Genomic DNA, 26,478 nt, shown 5'->3' on the forward strand with positions numbered 1-26,478 from the left:
GGTAAAAAAAATTGATAAATCACAAACTCTATAGGTTATAGAACTAAATTATTAAAAATCTATTTATTAAAAATTAGATATTATGCGCATACTCAACAATTTCAATGGAGAACGGTCATGAAACAAAAAAAATAAGAAATAATTAGAATTTGTTCTGGATCAATGAGACTAACATCAATATTTGTACGGATTGTAGACATCAATATTTGTACGGATTCTTTTGTTGGGCTATTAATATGTCATTTATGAAATTTATTGTTATGAGATAAAGTGAAGTCTACCAACCATATCAAAACTTTAAAAAAAACCTCTAAAAAAAAATAGTATAAAACTCTGCAAAGAAATTTTACACTTAAAATTGACAATGAACTCCCATCCTATTTATAAACACACGGCAGCAATCATTTATACGCAGGTGTATGATTTATACAGGTGTTGCTTATTCAAGGATCGGTTCTAAAATGCTCTAAAAGAATATGTATCTAAGTTATATAATAGAGAAATCTATAATATTCTGTACAATTAAAAGGACTCTAAAAATGCCTCGCCACATATTGGGTTAGAAGTCGGGTTCCCTTGATTTTAAAATATGTCATGGTGAGTCAAAGTTACATGTGAAAACAACACTTTTTCTAATGGCATTAATACTCTCAATAGCATGTAAGTTAATTAGAAAGGAAAATGCGGTCTATGTTTTGGCATGACACTTATTTATTGTACAATTCATGTCAGTGAATGAATATAAATTGAGTGTTAATATTACCTAATAACTTAAATTTTTGTGGCGGGTCGGTATCAAAACATGACACAATCCTTAATTTGATATTGGGCCAAATGCCCGACCTAAAATAATATAATTTCCTAGACCCGTCCCTACATCTGAGCCTTCTCCCCAAATAGGTAAAGTGTCCCTGCATCCGAGCTTTCTCCCCAAATAGATAAAGTGTCCCTGCATCCGAGCCTTCTCCCCAAATAAGTAAAGTGACCTGACCTGTCCCAAATTGGATTCGGAAGGAAAGAGAAAGATATATATATGCTTATATGAAATGAATATTAATATCACTCAATAACTTAAATTTTTGAGTCATAAAACACCCAACACCCTATCCATACGCACAATCAAGTGTCAAAAATCAAAATATGCAATTTTTGTGTACTTTTCGAAATTGAAGATCAAGGATTCAAATCTCATAGAAGCCGAGTGAGTGAGTTTCTTACCCCCAAAATAAAAAATTCATCAACAACTGCAGTATGTGTTACTTGTAATGTAATTTTTTTATTTTACTGATATATGAAGTGAATGTACTATTTTCTCATTCCCCTTTATAGATCTCTATCATACATTTCAGAGATAAAAAGATAAAATAGAGGTATATCCAACATAGGTATTTATTTTATTATTCAACCCAGAAAAGGCACACTATTGTGTATAACAGTCATTATACCTGCTAAAGCATAACCATGCATCCAAAAGTCGTTAATGCATACGCAATGACCATACATATCAGACTCTAAAATTTAACTAAATACACCAACTCCTCATACCCATTACCATCATACATAGCCATTCACCCCATGATAAACAAACTCAACCGTAGCGACCTTAACCAGACATTGAACACTGAAGCTTTCTGGCATAAAACCAATCCGGTAACATCATCTATTATCAATTTCCAGTTGATGATGTAATAGCTAGCAGAAAACGAGTCAGGCGGCATTACATAATTTCAGCTCCCAGCTGATGACGACGGTAACAGCGTTGAAGGAATTGGCCACATTATATCCGACAGCTATACTCTTATCATAATTTGATAGAATAGTGTGTACACCATCTTTGTTCCACCAAACTCAGGACAGAGATCCCAATACCAATTGGTGAATTTATTGACACATTCTAAATGCACAAGCCTGAGTAGCCAACGAAGTATTTTCTCACAAACCGCGCACAATATGATGTTTCACTATCTCTCCTCCTCCGGGCTGGAAAGCTCACGCTTCTACATAGAATATAAAATTAAACATCAGATAAAAAACATAAAAGTTGGTCCATATGAACTTGTGAAGTAAATATCAATGGAAGCAACACATTCAAACACATATGAAATTGTGCATACATGTGTGATAAGTACATGCATAAATAAGTACATCATGCAAGTACATACAAGATATTACACATAAAATCCTTTTTTTTTTTTACTATTACACGCCTATGTTACATGGACTCGGGTACGGGTGTCGGACACGAGTATGTATCCATGCATCGGACGTGTCAAATCTCCAAACAGAAAGACACACAGACATGGCTAAATATTCATTTTATTAATTATTTTATTTTATTTTCTAGAGTAAAGTGTTTTATCAAATACAATGTTCAATATAAACATTCAACTCATTTTAAAGTAATAATATTAATGTAATTGAATGATTGGATATGGTTTTTAAGTACATGTCTAACCAAAAGTGTCGGACACATATCCCATACCCATGTCCGAGGGATACGTGTCCGACACGGATACTTCACTACTTTTGAAGAGTCCATGTAACAGAGTTACACACACAATCCTTTTATCTTTTTACTATTATTTTGGCTTCACCCGCAATCCAGATCTGAACCCAACAATTGAGAGTGGCATAGTACCATTTAAGCTCACAACTACACCATTTAGAGAAGACACGGAATGCAAAAATTATAATATATATATATATATATATATTCTTTCTAATAGCCAGTAAAATCTGACCTAACCTACCAGTCTCACTACACTTCTAGGTCAGGCTTAGAGGCATGTTAAACAAAAGAAAAAATTAATTGTCTTTTACCTCATGTATATAATATAATTATACAAGTACAAGTATTACAGGAACTTCTAAGCATGGTAACAGCATGTATTGGGGTCAAATTCAACGCGTCAGTTTTAAACCATACACAAATTTGATCCAAACTGGACCTGCAACTTTCTAACTGGCAAAGCTAGAAGTATATATGATTATAACCAATTTAATATCCTATCCAAAATATATAAATAAATAACCAATTCATAATGTGCAAGTGTTATCCTACATCTTGGAGATACCCGTACTTTCACAGCTAAATCCCAGAACAGCTAGGCACAGAGGAGAACTAATAATTTCATCTTCAGGGTTAAGATAATCTAAAAGATACGTACGAGTACTTGATAGAGGGGGGAAAAGGGATTTGGTGATTCTCCTCAAGAAATGGGGCCAATGTTGCGAAAAACACCAACAAACAAAACCCATTCCCAACTACTTGGGCTTATATTTCATAGGATTCATGTTCATATTGGCCAATGTTGCCAAAAGCAAAGGAAAAATTTACTTCTTTTGATAATTTTTGTTTTTTTTTTTTTTTTTTTGATAAAAAAGGAAAAATTTACTTCTTACAAGCTTGGTCAAATGCATCAGCATTTATAAACTTATATGCATGAAAAGCATTCTTCTAAGTTTGGCAAAAACATCGTGGATAAATTTAAAGTGAAGGAAAATGAAGTGAGGTACCAAAGAACGCGTCTTGTAAAATGAATTTGATACATCTAAGCCAGAGTAGTTAAAACCTAAAAAGAAACTCGATGAGCCTGCTGAAACTCCATTGAAGAAGAATCTCCAAGATGGTGTTTCCTTTTAAAGGGGCCTTAAACAACCATGAAACTGTTGTTGGTGCACCAGACAAGACACCAAGATTAACAGAGTGCATCTCACGTTCCAGGTGATTCTCTTTAAAGAGGGAAGAGGGAAAAGGCAGTGGAAGCAACATTTTCTTTTTAATATTGTGGCACTCCACTGGCAACAAGACTAAACACCAGGTAATAGGATAAATTACACACACACAAAAACTAAATTTCCAGGTGTTTTGCAAATATCCCACTAAACTATCAGAAGTAAGCAAATGAGGACATCCCGTTTGTCTGATGTTAGTTCGATAAGTAATTTACCTTTTTACCCTTATTTAGTGAAATTATAATAAAAGTTAAAAAATAGCAAAATATCAAATTACATATATATCTGTAGGTATTTCTATTACAGACATACAGTCACTCTTCTAATGCATGTTATGGTTTTGAGTTTTTTGTTTTCTGGGGTATGCCCTGGTTAAGTTATTGTTTTCTTTTTTCTTGGTTGTTCCAAGTGTCTTGAGCCTCGAGGCAGTTTACTTGTAATTTATTCTCTTGTATCAATAAAAACCACACTCAGGAAAATATATATCGATATCGAAAGGTATAAACGTCGCTTGGCATGCTGTTTTGCATGCCTACACTTGATGAAATCTGCTGTTCATTTTACAAGAACATTAAACCATTTGAGATGAAGGTTTGCCAATCAGTAGCAAGAGGACAAAGTGAAAGGGAAAGGTGGGGGTGCCACAAACAAATTTATCCACCTTTGTCACCATCCCATGTTTACTCCTTTAGTTTTGTTGCAAATGAATATTCCATGGACTGTATAAAGCAATAGTTTTGTTGATTTAAGCCTGCCTTTGATGCATGATAAGGTCGTTGCAGAGAGTTTCATGAGATCCAATACCTACCTCCAATCTGGTATGGGTTTTTCAGTAAGAAGTGATAATGGGTGAAATATGGTGCTTTTGTCTACGAGTGATTTGGTGCTTCATTCCAATCAGTTTATGCTACAAAGCTTATGTTGCTCATCTATGGTGGATCCACAAAGGTTGAAGACGACATGTGAGAGGCAGGTCAATGATAACCATTGCCAAATGGGTTATTAAGAGGATCTAAAATAGAAATCTAGGTGTTTTTTATTCAAGGGTATCTTTATCAATAAGAAAGGGCAATTTTGTGATTTCACATTTTATATTATCACGTTCATTTACCCTTTTAGCACCAAGTAAAATCTCCGAAGGGTATAATGAGAGTGCAACTGCCTAGTATTTTAGATAAAGATCGAGGTAACTTTTTTATTTGGCTAGAGCTGAAATATGTTAAAAGATTAAAAATATTATTACCCTATAATGGCAATAAACTTTTATTATATTGGACATCTACATCAAAATATATTGTGAAACTTTAGTAGCTGATTTCCATTGCCCTTGGATTCTTGGAATCTAACATCTTTATGAGAAACTAATAATCTTTCATCTGTGACAGACCAAGTCACCGTTTGCAAAATACAAGAAGGGACGGCCTGTTAGGGCCTCAGGGAAGGTCTCAATTGTCTATGTTATAGGGGAATTCATGTTGCTTGGTGGTTCTGATTAGCTGAACCTGTCATCCTGATTGTATCGAGACAATTAACTTGACAGGGGAAAAAAAGTGAGGCAACGTAATATAAAGGCGTCCAACCTCATGAAGAGATGTAAACCCAGGTCCAAAACTCAAGCAGATCAAAAGTACTTCTGTTCTTAAACATAGTCATTCACCACCACCACATTGTGACTATGGAAGGTGGGGATTAGAAACATTTTTTAAATCAAAGGGTATATGGAAATGAATTCATATAATTCTTTGTGACTGAAGTTCCATGAAATGATAACTAATGATTAGGTTATTTGTCAAGCGAAGGGTCGAAAAACATAGGAGACACACAGAGAGTAGATACTCACTTGGTAACTAGCAAGTGCCTGCAATAAGCCAACATCGTGATGCTCCAACAAAAACACAATAAAAGTATTGAAGCCGCAAAGTTGGAGTACGAATATGGTGGCATCAGGATGCATGACATCCTCCATAATCAATCTCAAGGACCTCAAGAAAAAGAAATGTAATGTCAGAAACATTCTAGCAAGTCAGGACAATAAAACTATCATTTACAACATCAGATGCAACTCACCATATGGCGTTCTCATAATGATTCACACGAAATATCGACCTGCCCAGATGGACTGTCCTTGGTACTTCTCTGGCGGAATAAACTGCTGGCTTCCTTTCATGATGTGCTGTTCCTGTAGCTGATCATGGTGTGGATTTAGATGTTCTAGAGGCTTGTGATCCTGCCAACCTTGCTGTTTTTCCACTGGGAACTGCACAGTTGGAACTAGTTTTCCAGGAAATGGGAAGGTAATTGTCTCCACAGACCCATTGCCTTCGCTAATATACTGGGGGCTTGAACGTGATGGCTGATGAATGGACTGATTAAGCCCTAAGCCTTTCATTGATGATGACAACTCATATCCATCCAACCAGCTATAGTCATCCATTAATGGATTCTCACCAGTCAAATCTGTGACAGAAAATGACTCACTAACTTGTTTAGGAGGAACATGGCTAAAACCCGGGGGTGGTCCACGGTGCCTAACAGGTCGAGTCACTGCACTCTTTCTCGAATTTGCGGGTAAAGCCGATGATGTCTTTGCAGCCAAACTACCCAAATCAACTCCAGAAGAGGCAATAAAATCAAAATTGGACTGTATCACAGTTTCTGAAGCTTTTCCCTGAATGCAAGATGAATCGTTTGCATAGATATTGGCAGATTGTTGGGGGAGAAGTGAAAGTGAATGAGCCTGTGAAATGCCTAAATCTTCCTGAATCCCAGGTTTCATTGAATACCCATTCTCAGAGATGGTGAAATCTTTTGACTCGTTGGCAAGAGAAGTTTGCTGATCCAAAAACCACATTGAGGAGTGTGAATGAATCGGTTGCAGATGCTGCGGGACAATATTTGCAACAGACGCAGAACACAAGGACTGTTGTGAATTGGCACAAAAAGCAGATTGGTGGCAAAGATTACTGTGAGAAGTTAACATAGAACCACCAAAAAACTGAGAATCACCTGCAAATGCATCCTGGACAGGCTCTGGGCCCTTGTAATGGGTCAATTTTGAAGCAATCACATCACTCCGCTTCTCAGTGACCGTCGGCTTGAAAACAATCTCCTCATCCTCATCTTCCCCTTCCATGTACAGCTGCACCTTTGGCTGCACAGCTCCTGAATTCATCATTGGATCAGTTGGAAAGTCTTGAATCCTACTAACTGATTCAGGACTTCCTGAAAAGGATGTGAGCATGAAATCATCTGAGGTTTGAGGCTCAACACCGATAACAAACTTTTTCAACTTCAAATCAAAAAATAATGTTTTCTGGTCAACCCTAACTACATTTGCTAGGGCCTTTCCTGCAGCTAAAATCCTTTTGACACGAGCACTTTGCTCCTTCTTGCCCTCGCCTCCAGAGGAATGTTTCCTTGAAAAATCCAAAATGGTTTGTGCAGGTTGAAGGGGCACGAATCCTCTCAACTCAAAGTCCTCCCACAAAGCAAGCCGGTTTTCAGTTTCCCCTTCTTCATACCGACTCATATTAAAAAAGCAGGTCTCATCTTCATCATCTATGGAGACCAACCCATTTGACAAGAGCTTATTTAAAAAAGATATGCAGTCATTCCAAAATTTTGATCTAACAGTCGCTTGTTTATCGTCTGTGTCACCACCCGCTGCAACATCAGGACAACAAGCCAACCATTCCAGAAACACCATAATACCAGGTAAGAGACAACTTGAAGAAGAATCACGCAACTGAATGCATCTTCTCAGAATTTGTCCCAGTAACTCAAAAACTGCAGCAAGTGCATTCTGAAGCAGAACTGTACGTTGTACGATATCTGCATAGGTCTGACCTTCAGCCTCCCTATTCACATTATGAACAGTGAATATAAGGATGGAAATAAGCTTAACTATTGTAAGTCCATTCTCAGCAGGATCTGTGCCGAAATTCAATTCCTCTTCTGGCCCAGAAGAAAGAAGCTCATGCAGAGCACTGCTAACCAGTAAAAGAACTTCTGCAAATGTCTCCAAGCTGGAGAAAGAAAGTCATAATAAGTAATACCCTTATAAAGCTTACATCACGTCTCATGTCAGAAATGTCGAAGATAAATACCTTGTGCGAGTGAAAAGAATGCCATTTAGACGAACAAATCGAACGCAAAACACTTTATATATCTCATGGTTACTGACTGCTTTTTCCCCTACAAGACGAGAATCGATGTTGGCATCCTTAGGTCGAAGTTTTGCTTCTGATTTCCCTCTTCCTTTGGCAGTCGTCCGTCCAGATGATCCATTCGTAGCAGAAGCTTTAGCATCCCCATGCAGCTGAGAGTAACTCTGACGATTCTGCCAAAAGTAGATAAAAATATAAATAAATGTTGGAAGGTAAATGCAGAAGATTCCTTCATCAATTCGAAAAAATTAAAACAAGAATTGAGTTTGCCAGAAACAAGAAACATAGTTAATTTCTATAAATATGGGACGGTATGTATATACAAGCTCAATTCAACTTAAACATCGCCTTTTCTATCTTAAATGTAATTATGCCAGCTCATGTGTCAACTTTCAAATAATAATAATAATGTTCAGCTTCGGCAATATAATATTAAATCAAACAACTCTTAAGAATTGATGTAAAATCAATAAAAAAGGGCAAAGCAAGTCCCAACTCCCAAATAATACATGCGTCATTAGAATTGAAATAAGTAAATAATTTTATGATTAGTACTACAAGAAATGAAGTTTAGCATAAATTAGGTCGTCGCTTTTGTAATTCATATTCTTGATTAGGATTACTTAAGTCATCATATTATTATATGAGCTAGGTTACAATTATTTTTTAGGGCAAAGTGCAAAAAAAAACCCCTCAACTATGCCCCATTTAGCAAATAACCCCCTTGAACTATAAAAGTTGCATAAACCCACCTGAACTAATCACTTGGGTTGCAATTAACCCAATCCGGCAATCGGCTGGTTGAATTTGAGCGTTAATAAGTCGCGTGACAGTCTAATTTTATTTAAATGACCATATAGCCCTTATGGAAGTAAAAACCAGTGTCCATTAAACCCCAACCAAACACGCCCTCTCTGCATGTGTGTGTGTGTGTGGGCGTGGGCGTGGGTGTGGGTGTGTGTGTGTGTGTGGGTGTGTGTCTATATATACAAAAACAAAAATTCAAGAAATTGACTCAAAAAATAGAATCTGATCCGGCGACTCCGAAACAAGAAGAAGAAGAATTCCAAAATCAAGAATCATAGAGCAACTTTGATATAGAAGAAGAAGAGACCCTCAGTCCAAAAACCCCCAATCCAAGCAGAACTAGTGAAGGGTTTGATTCCCCAAAACCCAATAAATCGGAATGAGCAGAAGAAGAAGAAAAAGGTTACAAATGGCGATGAAGAGAATGGAGCTATCGAAGAGACCAACCATGAACAAGAGAGAGAAAAGCATGTCTAATTGTCTATAGTGCATATAATGATGGTCAAGCCAATAAAAATTCGTGAGCAACAAAAGAATGAACAAATGATCTCAGGTGCGTCTGTTTCTGAGGAATGAAAATCATGAAAAGAACGGGGAGAGAGAGAAAATAAGATGGATAAGTGGAGGCAAGGGCGTAACTTAGCGTGGGCTAACCTGGGCTATAGCCCAGGTCCAAAAAAATAAAATAAAATATAATAAAATTTAGTACTACTACTTCCTATCAGCCACAGTCCAGCCCAATCAGTCATAGCCCAGCCTATGCCCAATCCATAATAAAACAAAAATAACAAATGGCCCAGTCCAGCAATGAGCAACTCTCTGAACAAAATAAAGAAGCAACATGCTAACGAAATCTCACTTATCTTACAAGAGAATATTCATTCCATTCAAATAGCTCTTTTGGTGTAACCAAAGCTACATCGTTCGTTGTTCATCTTTAAATTTTTATATCTGTAGCCCCTCTCACTTTGCAATCCTAGCTCCGCCCGAGTGGAGGATTTATCAATCTATGCACGCTTGAGAGACTCTCGGACTTCATAGAGAAAGAAAGAGAGACACCACCATGATGGTTATCGGGCAATGATCTTCTATGATTTTGAAGGGTTTTGCTCTGGTGATGCTCTGGCAGATCTGTTGTGGTTCCAAACAGCAGTGTTCCGGTGAGCAAATCTTCGAGGATTTTGACTGTCAAAATCAATGCTCTTAACAGATTTTTGAAAGAGTGAGCAAATCTTCGAGGATTTTGACTGTCAAAATCAATGCTCTTAACAGATTTTTGAAAGAGTGAGGAGAAAGAAAAAGGGTGAAAGAATTGAGGAAAAAGAAGAAGGTTGAATGTAAGGTTTGAATTTTGAATCTAATTTAGTACCTTTACGGCCAGAGCAGCTGACATCAATAAGTGAGTTCAGCCGCCGGCGAGAGGTTGTGGCAAGGTGAGGAGGCGGTGACCCAGTGAAGATGGAGAAAAAGAGGATTTTTCTTGTTTTGTTTTTGTTTTACAGAGACTTGGTGAGGATGATAACAGACAACTTCGTTTGGCTTAGGAATTGAGATGGGTGTGTGACCGTGTCATACATATGAGATAAGGTTGGTGTGTTGTCAACACTTAAATAAATGAGCTGGATGATAGCAATCTCAGGAACCAATTAAGTGCACAAGTGTGAAACGAGGTCGATTTAAATGAGGGTATATGTGTCCTTTGATTTTTCCGACCAACTCACTTGCCGGATTGTCCTTAATTGCAACAAATCAAAAGTTCAAGGGGGTTTTTCGTAGTTCAGGGGGGTTTCTTGCAAAAGGCCAATAGTTTAGGTGGGTTTTTTGCACTTTACCTATTTTATATGGTTGAAATCAAGTCTATTATTATTATTAACTAGGGAACTGCCTATTTTGATAGAATGAGTCCTATTTGGTAACAGTAGTGAGTTGAATTCTTTGGCATTAATAATGAGGAGTAATTCTTAGCTCCTTTTGTGTGTGTGTGTGTTCGGGGGGGGGGGGGGGGGGGGGGGAGGTGGGGGACAAGTAAAGATTCATTAAAGGCGCTCAAGAGGAGAGAGCACCTGGAAATGTACAAGAAACACTATAGGAACCATACAATCATACCTATAATCCACGCTATCAACAAAATTAATAATATCGCCCATGGATTTACAATTCCCCCGTTGACCCAAAAAAATAAAATTCATAGCTCCAGTAGTGTCCTTAGGATTTACTAGTATCTACCAAATATCCCCTTTGGGGTCATCAAGATCAGTGTTTTATGAGATTATTTTTATTTTATTTCAATGAGTTCCAAACTCCTCAATCACTTTTGAGCGTGGAATCCAAAATAACAATTGTGGAAAAGGGTACCCATTCTTGTTTTGACCATGATTATTCTACAAGGGAACTGTTCACTGCAACTTACAGTTCAGAAACACATTGATTTTCAACAGGATAACGAAGGGTATAATAGTAACAGAAGTGTCCTCATAACGAAGAATATATTGACAGAGGTAACCCCAACTGTGTTATCATAAAGTAGCCACAACGAAGAATATATTCATAATAGGTTATTGTGTGTGTGTGTGTGAGACCTTAATAAACATGTAGTTCACCAACAAAACCTATTCAGTAGTTTAGTTTCAGTAAATTAACCAACTATGAACACACAGAATAACACAATTAACAAAGAAAGTCCCTAATGCATAATGTGTTTTATATCTAAAGAACCTCAGGGCTTGAATATTTATTTATCCTCACTACAAATTTCAAACAAAGAATAATGTGTACGTGTCATGACACTGATACAGCAGTCCAAATAATATAAATATACCTTCTCAAACGCAACAATCAAGTTATCCCTTGCAGTTGAAAAGGGATTTTCCACTGCCAGACTCCGAAAGTAACGGTAAACAGCGACAAATTCATCACCAGAATAAGTAGCCAGTATGGCAAGCTGGAAGAAGAAACAGAGTAATCCCATTACGAAGGTAAAAGACATTGTAACTGACAAACCCAAAGCATATATACAAGGAAAGATGGGACGAAAACATAGAAATAACATTAACAACCACAAAATTTTATAAATAACATGATAAGGGAAACCTGATGATGGGGGTTGCCACTGGATGGCCAAAGGCATGCAGCTTGCAGGTAGTAACTTGAAGCTGCGGCATAATCACGACTTTTGGAGTCACCTTCCCCATACAGTCCTTTGTAACGTGCAAGGTCACCCAGGTATATCAAACAACGGTGACAGGATACCAAACCCTTCTTCGTCTCAGCAGATCTCTTCCCATCTTTCTCCAGAACAATTTGATTCCCCGAATCCTCAGAGAAGTAACCTAGAGGAAGCCCATATTTAGCTCTAATTTTCAAAATTAGATCATGATAAAATCCAGTTGCTTCTGAAAGAAACGTTTTAAATTGCAGGCGTATTTTGGTAATTCGATCAGGTCGAACAGGGCCCTTTCCACCCTGCGACGTTGTCGAGCCAGCAGAAGCTAGGGCAGCACTCAAGTGTGCTCTGAATTCCTCAATTCGCCGGTAATGTAACTGCCATAAAGCATATTCAATATTGTGCTGTTCGGAAAAAGTATGATCCTCAAGAATTATTGCTTCATAGTTCTCACGCATCTGCTGCCAGGCATTTGGATCTGAGGGAACTCTAGCCTGGGCTGACCTACGGCGCCTATTCTCCAACTCAACATTCTGCAGAAAGAAATTTTTAAATAAATTAGTGTTATGGGATTTTCATAATAATAAATATTTCTCAAAGCAAGAGAGGTGGATTTCTGAAAACATCAAAAGTTTATATGTACATAAAAGGATTCGGTTTCAAGTTATTATACATAAACACCTTTAAAAAACCTATCAGATGTGTATTGTGTCCTCAGTTGACAAAATTATTAAATCATTTTTTTCAAATTTGATATATATTTCCCGAAATTCGATCATATGGATCCATGCTTCACAGCCAACAAGTTCTACAGCCAAGTTGATTCAAATTACAGGAGAACATAAAAGAACTCATGTGTTCATGTCCTAATAATGGTGCTCTACTATGTACGAAGACCAAAGAATTTTCATTTTTCCCATAAAAATTAAACATTTAAAAAGCTATATCAAACTTCCTAAAGATAAGTTTTTATTCGATCCAACATGCTTTTTTTTCATAGTTAAAGATAATAACACTGAAGAAAATAAAGAGCGAACATACCAAGCACTGGGAAGGCATACCAAAGGCTCAAAAACACAAAGACCAACAGTGAAGAGTATAATCCCCTTGACTTCCCACGATGTGAAAATCTGTCTAAGCAAATGTATTGGATTCGAAAGACTCCATTCCTTATCTTTCTCTTTTCTTTTTGTAAATGACATGAATTTACATGCTCTACATCATTTCATGGTCATATGGGATGGATACAACTGATGAACTTATTGTTGACTACTTACATCAATTGCGTCTAGTTCTTGATTCGGAATTTTTATGACAATAAAACATATGTTCAAATCTTAGAAATTTTTTTTTTTTTTTCTATTATTACACTTTTCATGGGATTTGGTTCATTCAATGCATACGCACATGCATATCAAAAAGATTTATGCACATTTTTTTATTTGACTCTCAAGTTTATCTGTGCGCTGGGAATAAAGCAATCAAAGAACACCACAATAACCTTCATCTCCCAATTGATACAAGACAATACAGCAGGGAATGAGAAGATAATAAGAAGGGGGTAAAAAAGCATAGGAAACATGAGATGAGATGAGAGAGATAAAGATGAGAAGACTGAAAGAAAGAGGTGAGAAAAGCAAGAATAAGGGTGAGAAAAAAAATGGAGCTAGATCTCTGAAAGCCACGATGATAATCAGATCAAAGTATGAGAACAATTCTTATTACAATAGGGCCTTTTATAGGGAATAAAATAAAACCCTATAAATTAGAGAACTCTAAAAATAAAATAAAACCCTATAAATTAGAGAACTCTAAAAATAAAATAAAACAAAATAAAGAAAATATATATAAATATAAACCAACAATGTAATTCTAGAAAACTCGTGCCTACACCTAGCCTCCTCCAACATGGCCTATAGGACTCATTATGATCTCAGATCTCCATACTAATAGCCCTGGAGAATTCAAAACTAGAGCCTCTTATCGACTGCTATCAAATAAATACTTAAAAACAAAACTCCAATGGTTATATGCCAGAAGCAGATCTGCCCTGTTCCTCGCCACAAACCTCGTGTTTTCATAGAACTCCTCCCAACACCTCAAGGGTGCTTTTCCACACATCCAGAGTATGGAAAAACAGGCAATAATATCTCTTGTACACAAGATTACCCTGTCAAGCCCATATTTTTGCTCTACTGCTCTTCTTCACAGCCTATCTCCTACTTATCACACCTCTCGAACCACTCCCCAAACAAAGCCTAAACAAAACATCTGAGATTCCTGATTCCCTAACCCTCATTCATCACTAGAGAACAAAATGAGTTCCATCTCACAATGTGATGTGATATTTTAACAAATCCCATACCACCAACTTTTCCAACCTTTTCCTCACTGGAGTTGGAATGAAAAACAAAGACGTAAAATACTTCAAAAATCTAGAGATAGTAATCTTTGCTAGAGTGAGTTTGCCCCTTTTAAAGAAGCCAATCTCTTCCAACCAACCAACCAACCAACCTTCTTATGAGTTTAAATTGCCACAACATTCACATTAGCACAGAGTTGTGTTGGTTGATGGAACCAACGTCTCTCTCAATGTTTAAATTTGAAATGATTTTATTAGGGATATATTTTTTTTTTTTAAATGGTTTCAACTTTCGCTATATATATGCGAAATAAGGCCAAGATTCCGACCTCCAATTATGCGAGAAGTAGAGGGTTGAAAAACGTTTCTCTAGAAGTTGATTTGAGACCAAGTTTTTAGATTCAAACATGAAAACTACGTCTACTCTCAAATTTATGCATTAGACCGTGAATTATGCTTATCTTGAATATGCTAACATGTCCTAAAATGGTCCACCACCTAGCCCAAACTTTAGTGAAGAAAAACATAAAGCCAACCCCAAATACACTGTTGGAAGCTCCCAAACACAAATCCTAAAAAGCCACCCCCAAACAGAATTTTTATCCAGGCATAGATTGTTACATTGCGACTTAGCAAAATGGTAAGGTTGCAAAATGGGAAAACTAGAAAATGAGAATGCAAGAAAGAGATGGGATGTCGATTCTTCTATGATTGGGGGTTGGGGGGGTGGGGGTGGGGACGAGAATACCTTTTCATAAAAACGTTGAGCAAGCTCCCATGATGAAGGAGCAGACATTTTATCCATCTGTACAATCATCATCCATCAAATATGTTTGACAAAGTTCAACTTGTCTTCAACCTGCAGAAAAATTGACCGCACCATCAACATTGCAAACCTTTCTTGGCACTCTTCAATCAAATTGCTTACTTTTAAAAAAGATATAAAGATGGAATTGAATGCAACATCAGCAGGACCAAAACGAGCTAAAATTTTGGCTCTTTTTTAAAAATTAAAAAAAAATTCCATTCAATGCTGGGGGAAGACAAAAACTATTTGTGCAAAACAAAGACCACATGCATGCATTACTGCTAAAACATCCATAATATTTCAACCATCTGATTCTGATCATCCATGACCATATTAAATTTTTTTTTTATAATGTATTAGAAAGCGTTCAAAAGGGGAATGCATCCTAAGTACTACACAAAGGCCGCAAGAGACCCTAAGGACCCAAGGAACCCAAAAAACCAACTATCTCCTCTATAGATGTACAATATCTCCCCATTACCCAATAAACGAGAGAGCTATGACTGGCTAAAATGTATTAGGATGTCGGTTCCAGTGAATGCCCTTAAAGTTGAACAATAAAACAAATGAACATGAAAAACAAAACACAATTTGTACTCACATGGCTATAAGTTAGATACCCGAGAGAGTAGCTGTAATTGAAAGCTATACTTGGCAATCATTTACAAGATAACATGTTTGATGGAGGCCAATTTCATCAACTGAAATTCCTTATCACATCCTTCTACCACATCTTCTCCAAAGAATTTCTACGCAACGATACCCTACCTCTTGTATTAAGATTAAGATACATTACAGTCCTAGCATTTTCAAAGTGCCTCGGTTGATTCCAAGAGAAAAAATCAAAGCAACTTTTTTTTTACTTTCAAAAGCAAGAAAAGCACAACATATGTATTGACTTTCACAATTAGACCCTCAAATTTCATTTGAAAAGGTTCCGTCTATGAATCTATTAATACCCAATTAACAACCGCAGATACAAAGTATTTGCCACAAACCCTAATAAATTTTAGGACAAAAAGCTTTTCGATCTATGGTCCATCAATTCCACAATTTTGCATGCAATTAAACGTTGATTCTTATCAAATTTACACTAAATTCGATTAAATCAGCACTATCAAACCCATATCCCCAATTAAAACAAGATCACAAGTATGCCCAAACAAAAAATTAAAATCAATTTTCTTGTTTTCTAAAGCATTCTAAAACAAAATACCAGATCGATTGTGGAGAACTAGACACCAATCCTTCTTCCTTAATTAAACGAATAAGCTCTAATTTTAGAAATCAAAAAAATTAATCATAGAAATATATGGAAGATAAACTTACTTTCAGAATCAGATCTGTGGAGATTCTTCTTAGTCCATACAAAGAAATCAGACTTTCCTTTTACGAGAATCAATATATATATATATGTGTGTATGTATATTATATATATATATATATATGTGCGTATGTATATATATGGGTTGTGATTCTCAGACGGTAAAATCAGCGAGAAAGACACGAAAATTGTGGGGAAAAAAATCTAGGGTTTTCATGTTTTCGGTGGAATGGGGTTAGATTTCTATTGGTTTTCTGGGATCGGTCATAGGCGGCCACGTCTTTTTTATTCTCTTTCTTTTACGAGGAATGGATTCTCACGCGCCTTTGAGTGTCGTGAAAGCCACTCGCCAAGGACAAGGGGTGGACTTTGAGATGACTGAAGTGGGACCCTCACGTGACAGATGTCATGTATTTATTGGATGTGATGGAGATATTACATATCAGTGTCTGATTACTACGTATCGAAATTTAATTAGTCAATTATTATAATAGTAACTAAATTTGAGGACTCTCATGCGACAGTCCGACCACTTGCATTGGTTTTTTAAGACCTAAAGGCTATACGCAATAAATAAAATTTCTCAATAATTATATATAATAAAATAATTATAAACCAAACAAAATATTCGATAAATAATTTTATGTAATCAAATACTTGTATTGATTGAACTTTATGTGCCTGCTTGATGGGAATTGGTTGATATCATGATAATAAGATGACAAGGAATTATATTGTTCTACTAAAAACATTGTACAATCGAGATTTCCTAGGTAAATGAGGTTTAAAACACCAATAATGGTCTACATTGTGTTGCGATTATGTTTAACACAGGAGTAGGAATAGGGTGCGTTGGGCATGTTAAGTTATCAATATATTTATCAATTCAAATACATCATTTAAGTTAGTTGAGAACAATTTTTATGAATACGTAGAACCAATTTGAATAATACATGTAAGTTGATTGGACATACCAATAACTCCTAACACGGAGAGTGGATTAAGGAATTTTCTATGCACAAAAGTCATGGTTGGATGTGATCCAAGTGTAAGAATGTAATTCTCATAAAAATATAGAAATCACATCTGACGATCACCGTGTTATGTTTGGTGAATATAAGTTTCCTACTTGATGCAGTTGAGGCCTAAAGCAATTAGGCCTTCTCACAAAATCATATTAATATAGTACTAATAATTTTATTTTAAATTTATTCTATCTATGTGTAATAAGCTTAAGGAAATATAAAATCACTATTTATGTTTTTTAACTTAATAAATAGAGATTTACTTGTGCCGAAAATTTAAGACGATAAATTACAAAATATAAAATTTTGAATAAGTATTGATATGCAAGAGAATTTCAAAATTAGAATAAGTTTAAATTGTTGAGGAAAAAAATGAAGTAATTATAAGATAAAACTAAAATAAACTTGTATTGACCAATAAAAGAGTAGTTATATTTATTTCGTCATTAATAAATATGTGAAGCATAAATATTATTTCATTAATATATATATATAACTAATATAAATGAAACTTGTATTGAATAATGGAAGAGAAATTGTATTTATTTGGTAATTAATACAATACACGAAGCATTAATAAGTCTTTAATTGTTTATATAATTAAGAAAAAAAATTGTTTTAAATAATAGAATTACAGTTGTATTTATTTGGTAAGTAATATAATATATTAAGTATAGTTAATTCACTAAAAGAAATATATAACTAATATAATAATATATGAGCCTCTTCTCCTACCGGGAACCTTAAGCGATCGACCACCTTAATTATCTAATGATTGAGTCCTCATGGGTCATAATTCGATTAAAAATATATATATTTTTCTTTCAATGAGCCTTTAGATGATCGATCACCTTAATTATCTCACGGTTAAGCCATCCGGCAAACAAGAGATCATTACCCACTATGTGTGTGTGTGTATTTGGTTAGACATAATAACAATGCATTAAGGACATGTTGGAGATAGAGTACCACTAGACTTTGACAATATTTTTTTAAAAAATATATATATATTTTCTAACCACCAATATCTAACAACACTCTTATTAAGTGATGGCCAAGAACAGGTCACTTAATGATAAATTACTGTCCATAACTGATATTCTTATGAGGTGATGTGTTCATTTGTTGAAACCCTCGAATCAGCATTATAAATTATTATAACTAATTGTTGTGTCCCAATTTGAACACTCTGAAAGGAGCTGAGACTAGTCCTTAATCATCATTGAGAGTCCTTGTTGAATACTGATGATTGAAATAGTAAAAAGATCAATCGTCTAAGTGTTACATACTCTTTCGATATAACTGTGTAATTTTTTAATTTATACTATTGTTAAAAAAAGAGTTTGATGCAATTTTATAACATAATAGGGTTAATAGACAAATAATATAAAGTTTTAAAAACAAAAACAACAAAATTGAGGTTTCTCCCATAACACCAAATTACTGACGTATTGCTTAAATTATTTGTCTACTTTAGTTTGCAAGTTGGTTTAGTGCTTTATTGCTTAAAACATGTGTAATATAACTGCCTCTTTTTTTCTTTTTCTTTTTAACTTTTCGTTTTTTTTTTTCCTTTTTTAATGAACAAATCATTGGTACAGTGAATATAATGAGCAAAAGCCCTAAATTATATATATAACACGATATGTTATATTATCACTCTATTGTCATATCTTTGCTGCTTTCTTCTCTAATTTTTCGACATTTATTCTATCCACGTATCCGAAAAAAATACTATAATGAATAAAGTGTAACTGATATTTAGAATAATAAGTATTTCATTCTAAATTAGTTGATTCACTCTAAAGATTCAATGGGATTTATTAGCATTTTCTAATTTTTTTGTAAAGAATATTGAGAATGTGTTGGAAAACTGTAATCTGTTTATGTTCACAAAAATATTTAATAAAGGGACTTGAAATTTCTCCTATTGTAAGAGACCGTGGTGCATTCGTGTTGCATATGAGCTCACCAAAACGTGCCATTTGGTGCACTGGATGGACCACACAGGATCCCCTCCAATATATGCTTACGATAATTACCTAATTAAAGATAATTGCTACGCTTTAAATTAGAAAAAGGGGGTTTTTTTTTTTTTTGTATTTTTCGGTATTCTATATATACTCAGATGGTTGAGTGTTTCTTTTAAAAAAACATACTACCTAAAATTGGATATATAACTTGATTTCCAGTTGTCCCAAGTTAGGATATTCAGTTTCAAGTCACAAAAGCAAATTCAAAGAAGATATGGATCACTAAACTCTATTTAAATTTAAAAAATAAATATTTTCCTAATATAATCATATGTAATAATATTATTATTAAGCCTGTCATTTTAAAATTCACCAAAAACACCAACCTATTAAAATTTATTTATTGAATGCAAAACTTTTATATGGAAGTTGCATGCAATGGTATCACTCATACACAACAAAGTATAATAGAGAAACTTGTTCAGAATAAGATTTGGGTTTGAATTTATAGAACAAATAAAAATTATAATAATTTGTGTAAACCAACAACAACAAAAAGAAGATATATATATATATATATATATATATATATCAATATCATAATATGAACACAGTTTGGTACCATGTTCTTTCCTTTGCATTCTCATTTCCACTGCCTTCTAAATCATTTTAGTTTTTAAGATTTTTTTTTAAAGCATAAAAGTGATAGAAAGGAATACTAGGAAAAGTCTTACAACAATAATATAATATATAGATAGATATATATATATATATATATATATATATAAATTTACTCCTTATATTGATGCATGATGCATCGACGTCTCCACCCACCAAAGAGGATGCCTCCATAAGCTGCAGTGGGATTCAATGGGTCAAACGGCTTTTGGCTCCGAGGTTGCACCTACTCCATGAAATGCTATTATGAGATGTTCGTGAATTCTTTCCATACATGTCATGTAACTATTACAATTTTGATTTAAGTTGACGAACACCGTTTTACGAATGAGTCGTATGAGGGGTGTGTTGTATTCGAACACTAATATTTCTCGAACACTCATTGAATATGTGTCCAATATTTTATATACATATCTATAAATAAATATTAAATTTTATTATTTTAAATACTTTATCGATACTTTTCGACATTTGTAAAACTAATCTACCTAATAATCTTGAAAATAATATGAACATATTATAAACAGTTCAAATTTTTTTTTTTTCTTTAAGAAAAATCGGCATTATATATCATCACAATTGAACTATAAAATGATATTTGTTTACTTAAAATAAAGTAATATTATGACAAAATAGTGAAATAACAATATATATAATATAAAAATTATTACTAGAATGACATAATTTAATGTTTTAAATCATTTCAGAGTAATTAGAAATTAGTCATAATTTTATAATCCATATTTATATATACTTGTGTCATGCCAAATTCGTATTTTACATGTACTATACTGTACGTGTTATCATGTCCGTTTTCACTACCAGTATCATCCTACTCGTGTGACATTACATTCTCAATCTAGGAAATGTAATTCGGAGGATCCGACCCCCTAGAGATAATGCCTCCAAATGTTGCCGTGAAATTGAATGGGTCAATTATTTTTTGACTCCGAGTTAGGGGTGCAACTTAGGCTAAGTAACCCAAATCTAATCCAAATCCAGCTCGATTTTTTGTAAGCTTGGACAATCATTTTTACAATTAGGGTTAGGCCTGGGTTAAAAAATCTCAATCCGAATTCAATTAGGGTTGGGCTTGAGTTGATGTGCTAGCAACCTGAACCAACTCGAACCCGAATTCTAATATTATTTTCATATGTATTTTTAATTTTAAATACATTATATATAATATTTAAACTATGATTACTTTTTTTCTTTTCAACTTCCTTTAATAAATTTTAACTTATTGTATGTTAACATCTAGGATAATTAATTTATAAGAATTTGTTTGTAATTTATTAAAAAATTACAAAAAAATTTAAATTTTTTTTAAGAGTAATTTAATCTAAAACTAATTCAAAATCATATTAAATTTTTGGTAGGAAGATTAGTCATGTGAGTAACCCGAATTAACCCGATTTTTTAATTCATAATATAAGTCCGAGTTGCAAGCCCAAATTTAAAAGTAGAAGGATGGGTTGGGCTGTGGTTGAGTAGTTAGGGTTGAAGATAAGATTATGGTTGGGCTTGAATTTAGTATTTCGTATGATAAGTTGGGCTCAAATTATTCCTCAAATCTGTCTGAAGTGCAGCCCTGTTCCGAGGATACACCTAGTCTATGGAATGCAATTGACCAGATTTCAATATGAGTTAAAAAAAAAAAAAAAAAAAGGCTTGTTCAACAATCACCACCATCAAATGTGGAGTTTGAATAACTGAGAGGACCAGAATTTTATTCTTTTTCTTAGAAGAGCCTTTCGATTTCCTCATTCTGTCCTACATTTACTGAGAAAAGATAATTAAACTAGAGTCAAGCAACTGGTATTATTGAACCATCCTTGGGAATTTCTATGACTTCATGGAAATCTTCCGTTTGATTTCAAAGTTCAAACACACAAAATATATGGACATAACACAATTTTTTTTTTTTGGTAAAAAATAAAATTAATGTATGAAAACAGGCAAGTGAACAAACAAATGGACTGCTTTCTTCACATTCCAACATGCAGAATTCTGGAAAGTCTTCAATCTTATTGATGCAAGTATGAGACTTAAATGACTGCAACAGTTGCACATGCCTATACACACACACATATATATTCTTCACACACACACACACATATATATTCTTCACACCCACACACACACACATATATATTCTTCACACACACACACACATATATATTCTTCACACCCACACACACACACACATATATTCTTCACACACACACACACACACATATATTCTTCACACAACACACACACACACACACACACACACACATATTCTTCATTAGTGCAATTATGTACAGTTGAGGCTATAATCAACTTCAAAAAAAAAAAAAAAAAAGCTAGTTTATCCAATGCTGTATTATGCTAGGCAAATATATACATACAATCAAGAACACCAATGAAGCTCAACACCATATGACTGTAAGATAATTCAAAATCTGAAGTTCATGAGAAGTTGCACTTATAAAACAAAAATCATAATAAGACTTTCAATAAATTTACAACCGTAATGCCAGATTTATCACATCCATCATCATATTTCGTACTCTCTCGGAATTGCAGGATTGCAGGATCTCAAATTTTACAGGCAGCATATAGCACAAACTAAATGTGAATTCAAAGAATATTCTTAAGTAATATGCATCTCAAAGGACTAAAAAAGAACTTAAAATACTAATTTGCAGTATTAAGAACAAATCAATGAGAGAAATGACGCACAAGAGAGTGTCTACGTATTTAGAAGAATAAAAAAATGGCAGACAGAGGCTCTCCAAATGAAGCGATTTGAATTTCATGAAATTTGAAACAAGATGATTCCTACTCTTAACATCCCAAGTCACAAAAGTAACCAAGGAAAGAGAATGCGAGGGTTAGCTAATTGTAGTGAGAGAAATACAACTTCACTGTCTCTGTATGACAATGCTCAATGTGATGCACTTCCAAATTATCATATTGTAAGATGTCCCGATAAGGCAAGTCCTGATGATGCGAACTGAAGACCATGCTTCAAGTTGAAAAGAGAAGTTTATAAACCGTGTAACAACGGATTAACATATTTCAAGCAAACAATTTCCATCTATTTAATATATTTACTTGATATGCAACTATATCGTAACCCTTACTGTCGAGGAAACAACTATTTACATGATAAGAAGTTCAGAGGAAACCTAATAACAATCATATGTTTCATATTCCTAATTGACCAGAGGCTGCTTGTATTCTCTGCACAAACAATATTCAATTCAATTGAAACATAGAATAATGAGTTCAATTATCTTCCAAAGTCCATCTCCTTCTGACAACTCATTTAGAATCCATAATCAATCTGTCTTCACGTTCTCTGCGGATTCCATCCTTTCCATTTCATATTTCCGAGCCATCCAAACCCGAGTGAGAACTGAACAGACTGCAGCTTTACAAGGTGCTTTCTGTAAGGTATAAGTACATTCCTAAGACCTGTTTGATGCTCACACACACACATTGAAAATATAAAAGAAAGTCATCAACAACAAAGAAGAAAGAATCCCCTTGCAAAAAACAAAAAGAATCATAAACAGAAGAATAATATTTTTATTTTTAATTGTAATTAAAACTTAAATATCCTAAGAACAATGTCAAATTGTAAGTACCTGAAATGCACATTGTCTTATAAAGAAGAGCAGTACGGGCATCCCCCTTTGTACTCATGCGAGGCCTCTCCAAGCACTCGAGAAATGCTAGGTCAGCTTTCAGAAGCTCTGCCTGGTCGTGACTGTCATAACCAATGTCATGACAATAGCAGCAATAGTCCAACCAATCAATTGGGCGCCTGTCCCAAAGAAGAGAGCCCTTATCTTTCCCACTTGACCAATTGGGTCCGCAATAGTGCCCATAGCGTGGAAATAACTGAGAAAGAAATGCTCTTGCACCTGTATGCCATGGAACCTTGGAAACATATGGCCTGAAGCGCACGGTGGAATACCCAGCACCAGATTCAAAAACACCACGACGTTGTCCATGCCTCTTCAACTTTTTGTTGACAGTGGATGATATTTGAATTTTATTGCTGGAACTGATAGCCCAAGGAATGAATGAAAGAAGGGACCAACCCCACAACTTGGCATCAAAACGAGCCTTTTCTTTGGGTGCTTCCATTAGGGAACTTGTTGATGCAAAGGTGGTTGTTGCATCCTCGTTGGAATGGGCTCCAAACCAGGGTATATTATTACTGAGAAACCCAAAGTTCATTGCTGGAAAACACAAGATGCCACTATCAGACACACTTCAGCCACCAAACATTTCTGTTTCAGTATACCTCCCTCTGTCTCCCCCTTCACATTTGAATGGGGCTCAAATGAACAGATATAACTATGAAACCTAAAGCTAATCATTAGAACCGCAAGGCGTCACAGATCTTAACAATCAAACCACCATAAGATCAATGATTCAGTGTGTGTATACGCATATATGCGGGTGTCAAAAGAAGCCACCTAAATGGAAACTGAAGCATAGCTACCATTTTTATTCTTAAAATCCCACAAACTGTAGCAGTATATAAAATATAAAAATAGAAACATATTTTGCATTAAACAGCCACCATTGACAAGAGTTCCACAATTCATCATCACTCTATATATGTATTACTTCCATTAACTAATGCTTTCACCATAAGAACAACAAAAAACAAAAGCAACTTACGAAAAAAGAGAAGATGAATATAAAACCAACATTGTTTAACACAAACCAGTTTTTCATACAAATAGATGGTATATAGACAATACAATTAAGGCTCTATTTGGTGGCTGAGAAAAAGAGGGAAAACAAAAAAGAGAATCAAAAATTTTTTTTTCTCAAACTTTTTTCTAATTTAGAAAACAAGAAGATGAGAAGTTCCACTCAACGGAGCATGATATGATGATGTTCCATTAGATCCGGCAGATTGTAGTGGCAATCTCAGAAATCAAGTTTGTAAAGGGCACTGATTTCAAATGACATCCGGCAGCTGTTTTCATGTGTTATTGAGTTGTGTTTCCGAAAAAAAGAATACAACATTTGCAACAAGAAGGCCACACTGTTTAAAACACATCATATAGATGAAACGAGTGCTTTCTCATTCTTCACCCCTCTAATCTTGCTTGTTCAATGACCTCGGTATCAGAAAGACCTAGATGACGTAATCAGATTTTCAAACCTTTTATTATCTCTAAACCACAGCTCCAATCAAAGAAATTGGTCCTATTTCCAAGTTATACCCGGTATTTCTACAATTTACTACGTAAATCTCCGCGAATCAGAATTGATTTTCCTCCTTTACTGCCAGAAAACTCCTCAAATTCTCATCTATGTTGTTGATTTTCAGCCATTTTCTTAACGTGTTCTGCAAAACCAACAAATTTGTTTTTACCCTTCTGGTTTTGTTATTGTTTTGTTCTGTTTGTTCTTTTAATTTTATTTTATTATTATTATTTTTTTGGTTTTTGGATGGTGGACAATAAAATCACCAAAAAAATAGTATAGAATATAGCTCAAGCAAGCAGCAAGCTAGAAGACACACACACAAAGAAAAAGCACAAAGTCTGAATGCATACTCACAATCTGAGGGGAAGAGGTAGAAACACTGAAACTCTACTAAGGAAAAAGGGACGAAAGTCAAAACACCATTACACTCAACTAGAGAACTCACCGAACTTTATAAAAGGAAACATTGAACACTTTTTTGAGTTTGGAGATCTATATTGGGTAATACTTCTAAGGTTTGTGCCTTTTCTTTCTCCCTCAAAATCACAAATTTATGAAAACGAAAACCCATTTCCTAGAGAAACACATCCACCTATTCCCCCAATTACCTACCAATCCAATTTTCGACAAGTAATAAAACACTTTCTTGTTTATGTGTCGTGCAAGTTGTACGGACGTCCATGTGTGCTGTGATTCTTAGTCACCCAAAACCAAACAAGTTTCATCTGTTTTCTTTATCTGAAAAACTGTTTCTATCTCTACTGATTTCATTCTTTAAAAATTGGGAATTCCCCAATTCAATTCACCAAACCCAGACAAAAAAATAGCAAGAACACCACTCAGTTTTAATCATAACACAACATAACCAGAAAACCCTAAAAACATGACCACCAAAACATGGACTTACAGAATTATTCAAGCTAAGACAGTGTAGGGTTCTAATTCAACAGTTCATGCAATGCTAACTGAGATTCAATCACCAAAAGTTTCAAAATTGGGGACGAGTGATCAATAATCATAAGCAATCATATTAACAGTTGAAGTCTATAAAATGAACTCAAAAAACCCAAAATTTGGATTTCGTACCTGAGTCTGATCATCGATTAGAACATAAATCAGTTCAGAAGAGAGCAATATTGTGAGATTAAAATATGAAAGCACGACTAAAGCTAGAGAGAGAGAGAGGGCTTTCGTGGACAGGTTTTTTCCGT

At 34.8% G+C, this 26,478-nt stretch overlaps 2 protein-coding genes across 3 annotated transcripts; both read right to left on the reverse strand.

The window, feature by feature from the left end:
• Positions 1–1,371: 1,371 nt before the first annotated feature.
• On the reverse strand, positions 1,372–16,626 carry LOC132311503 (nonsense-mediated mRNA decay factor SMG7). The gene is made up of 8 exons (XM_059809419.1): positions 16,371–16,626; positions 14,982–15,092; positions 11,799–12,404; positions 11,527–11,649; positions 7,842–8,074; positions 5,803–7,760; positions 5,576–5,717; positions 1,372–1,997 (listed from the first exon to the last, which is right to left on the reverse strand). Exons 2-6 carry the CDS (start codon positions 15,051–15,053, stop codon positions 5,825–5,827), a joined length of 2,970 nt encoding a protein of 989 aa, XP_059665402.1. The 5' UTR covers positions 15,054–15,092; positions 16,371–16,626; the 3' UTR covers positions 1,372–1,997; positions 5,576–5,717; positions 5,803–5,824.
• A 6,429-nt stretch (positions 16,627–23,055) lies between these two features.
• On the reverse strand, positions 23,056–26,478 carry LOC132311504 (uncharacterized). Of its 2 annotated transcripts, none has more exons than XM_059809420.1 (3): positions 26,354–26,478; positions 23,680–24,279; positions 23,056–23,506 (listed from the first exon to the last, which is right to left on the reverse strand). In XM_059809420.1, exons 2-3 carry the CDS (start codon positions 24,275–24,277, stop codon positions 23,382–23,384), a joined length of 723 nt encoding a protein of 240 aa, XP_059665403.1. In that variant the 5' UTR covers positions 24,278–24,279; positions 26,354–26,478; the 3' UTR covers positions 23,056–23,381. The 2 variants fall into 2 exon arrangements, with proteins under 2 accessions (XP_059665403.1, XP_059665404.1); XM_059809421.1 differs by having other exon boundaries at positions 23,680–24,360; positions 26,354–26,477.

Source organism: Cornus florida, unplaced genomic scaffold (genome assembly GCF_030987335.1).
Source record: "Cornus florida cultivar Cherokee Brave unplaced genomic scaffold, ASM3098733v1 CherokeeBrave_3.0.0_Hap2_Chr06, whole genome shotgun sequence".
NCBI lineage: Eukaryota > Viridiplantae > Streptophyta > Magnoliopsida > Cornales > Cornaceae > Cornus > Cornus florida.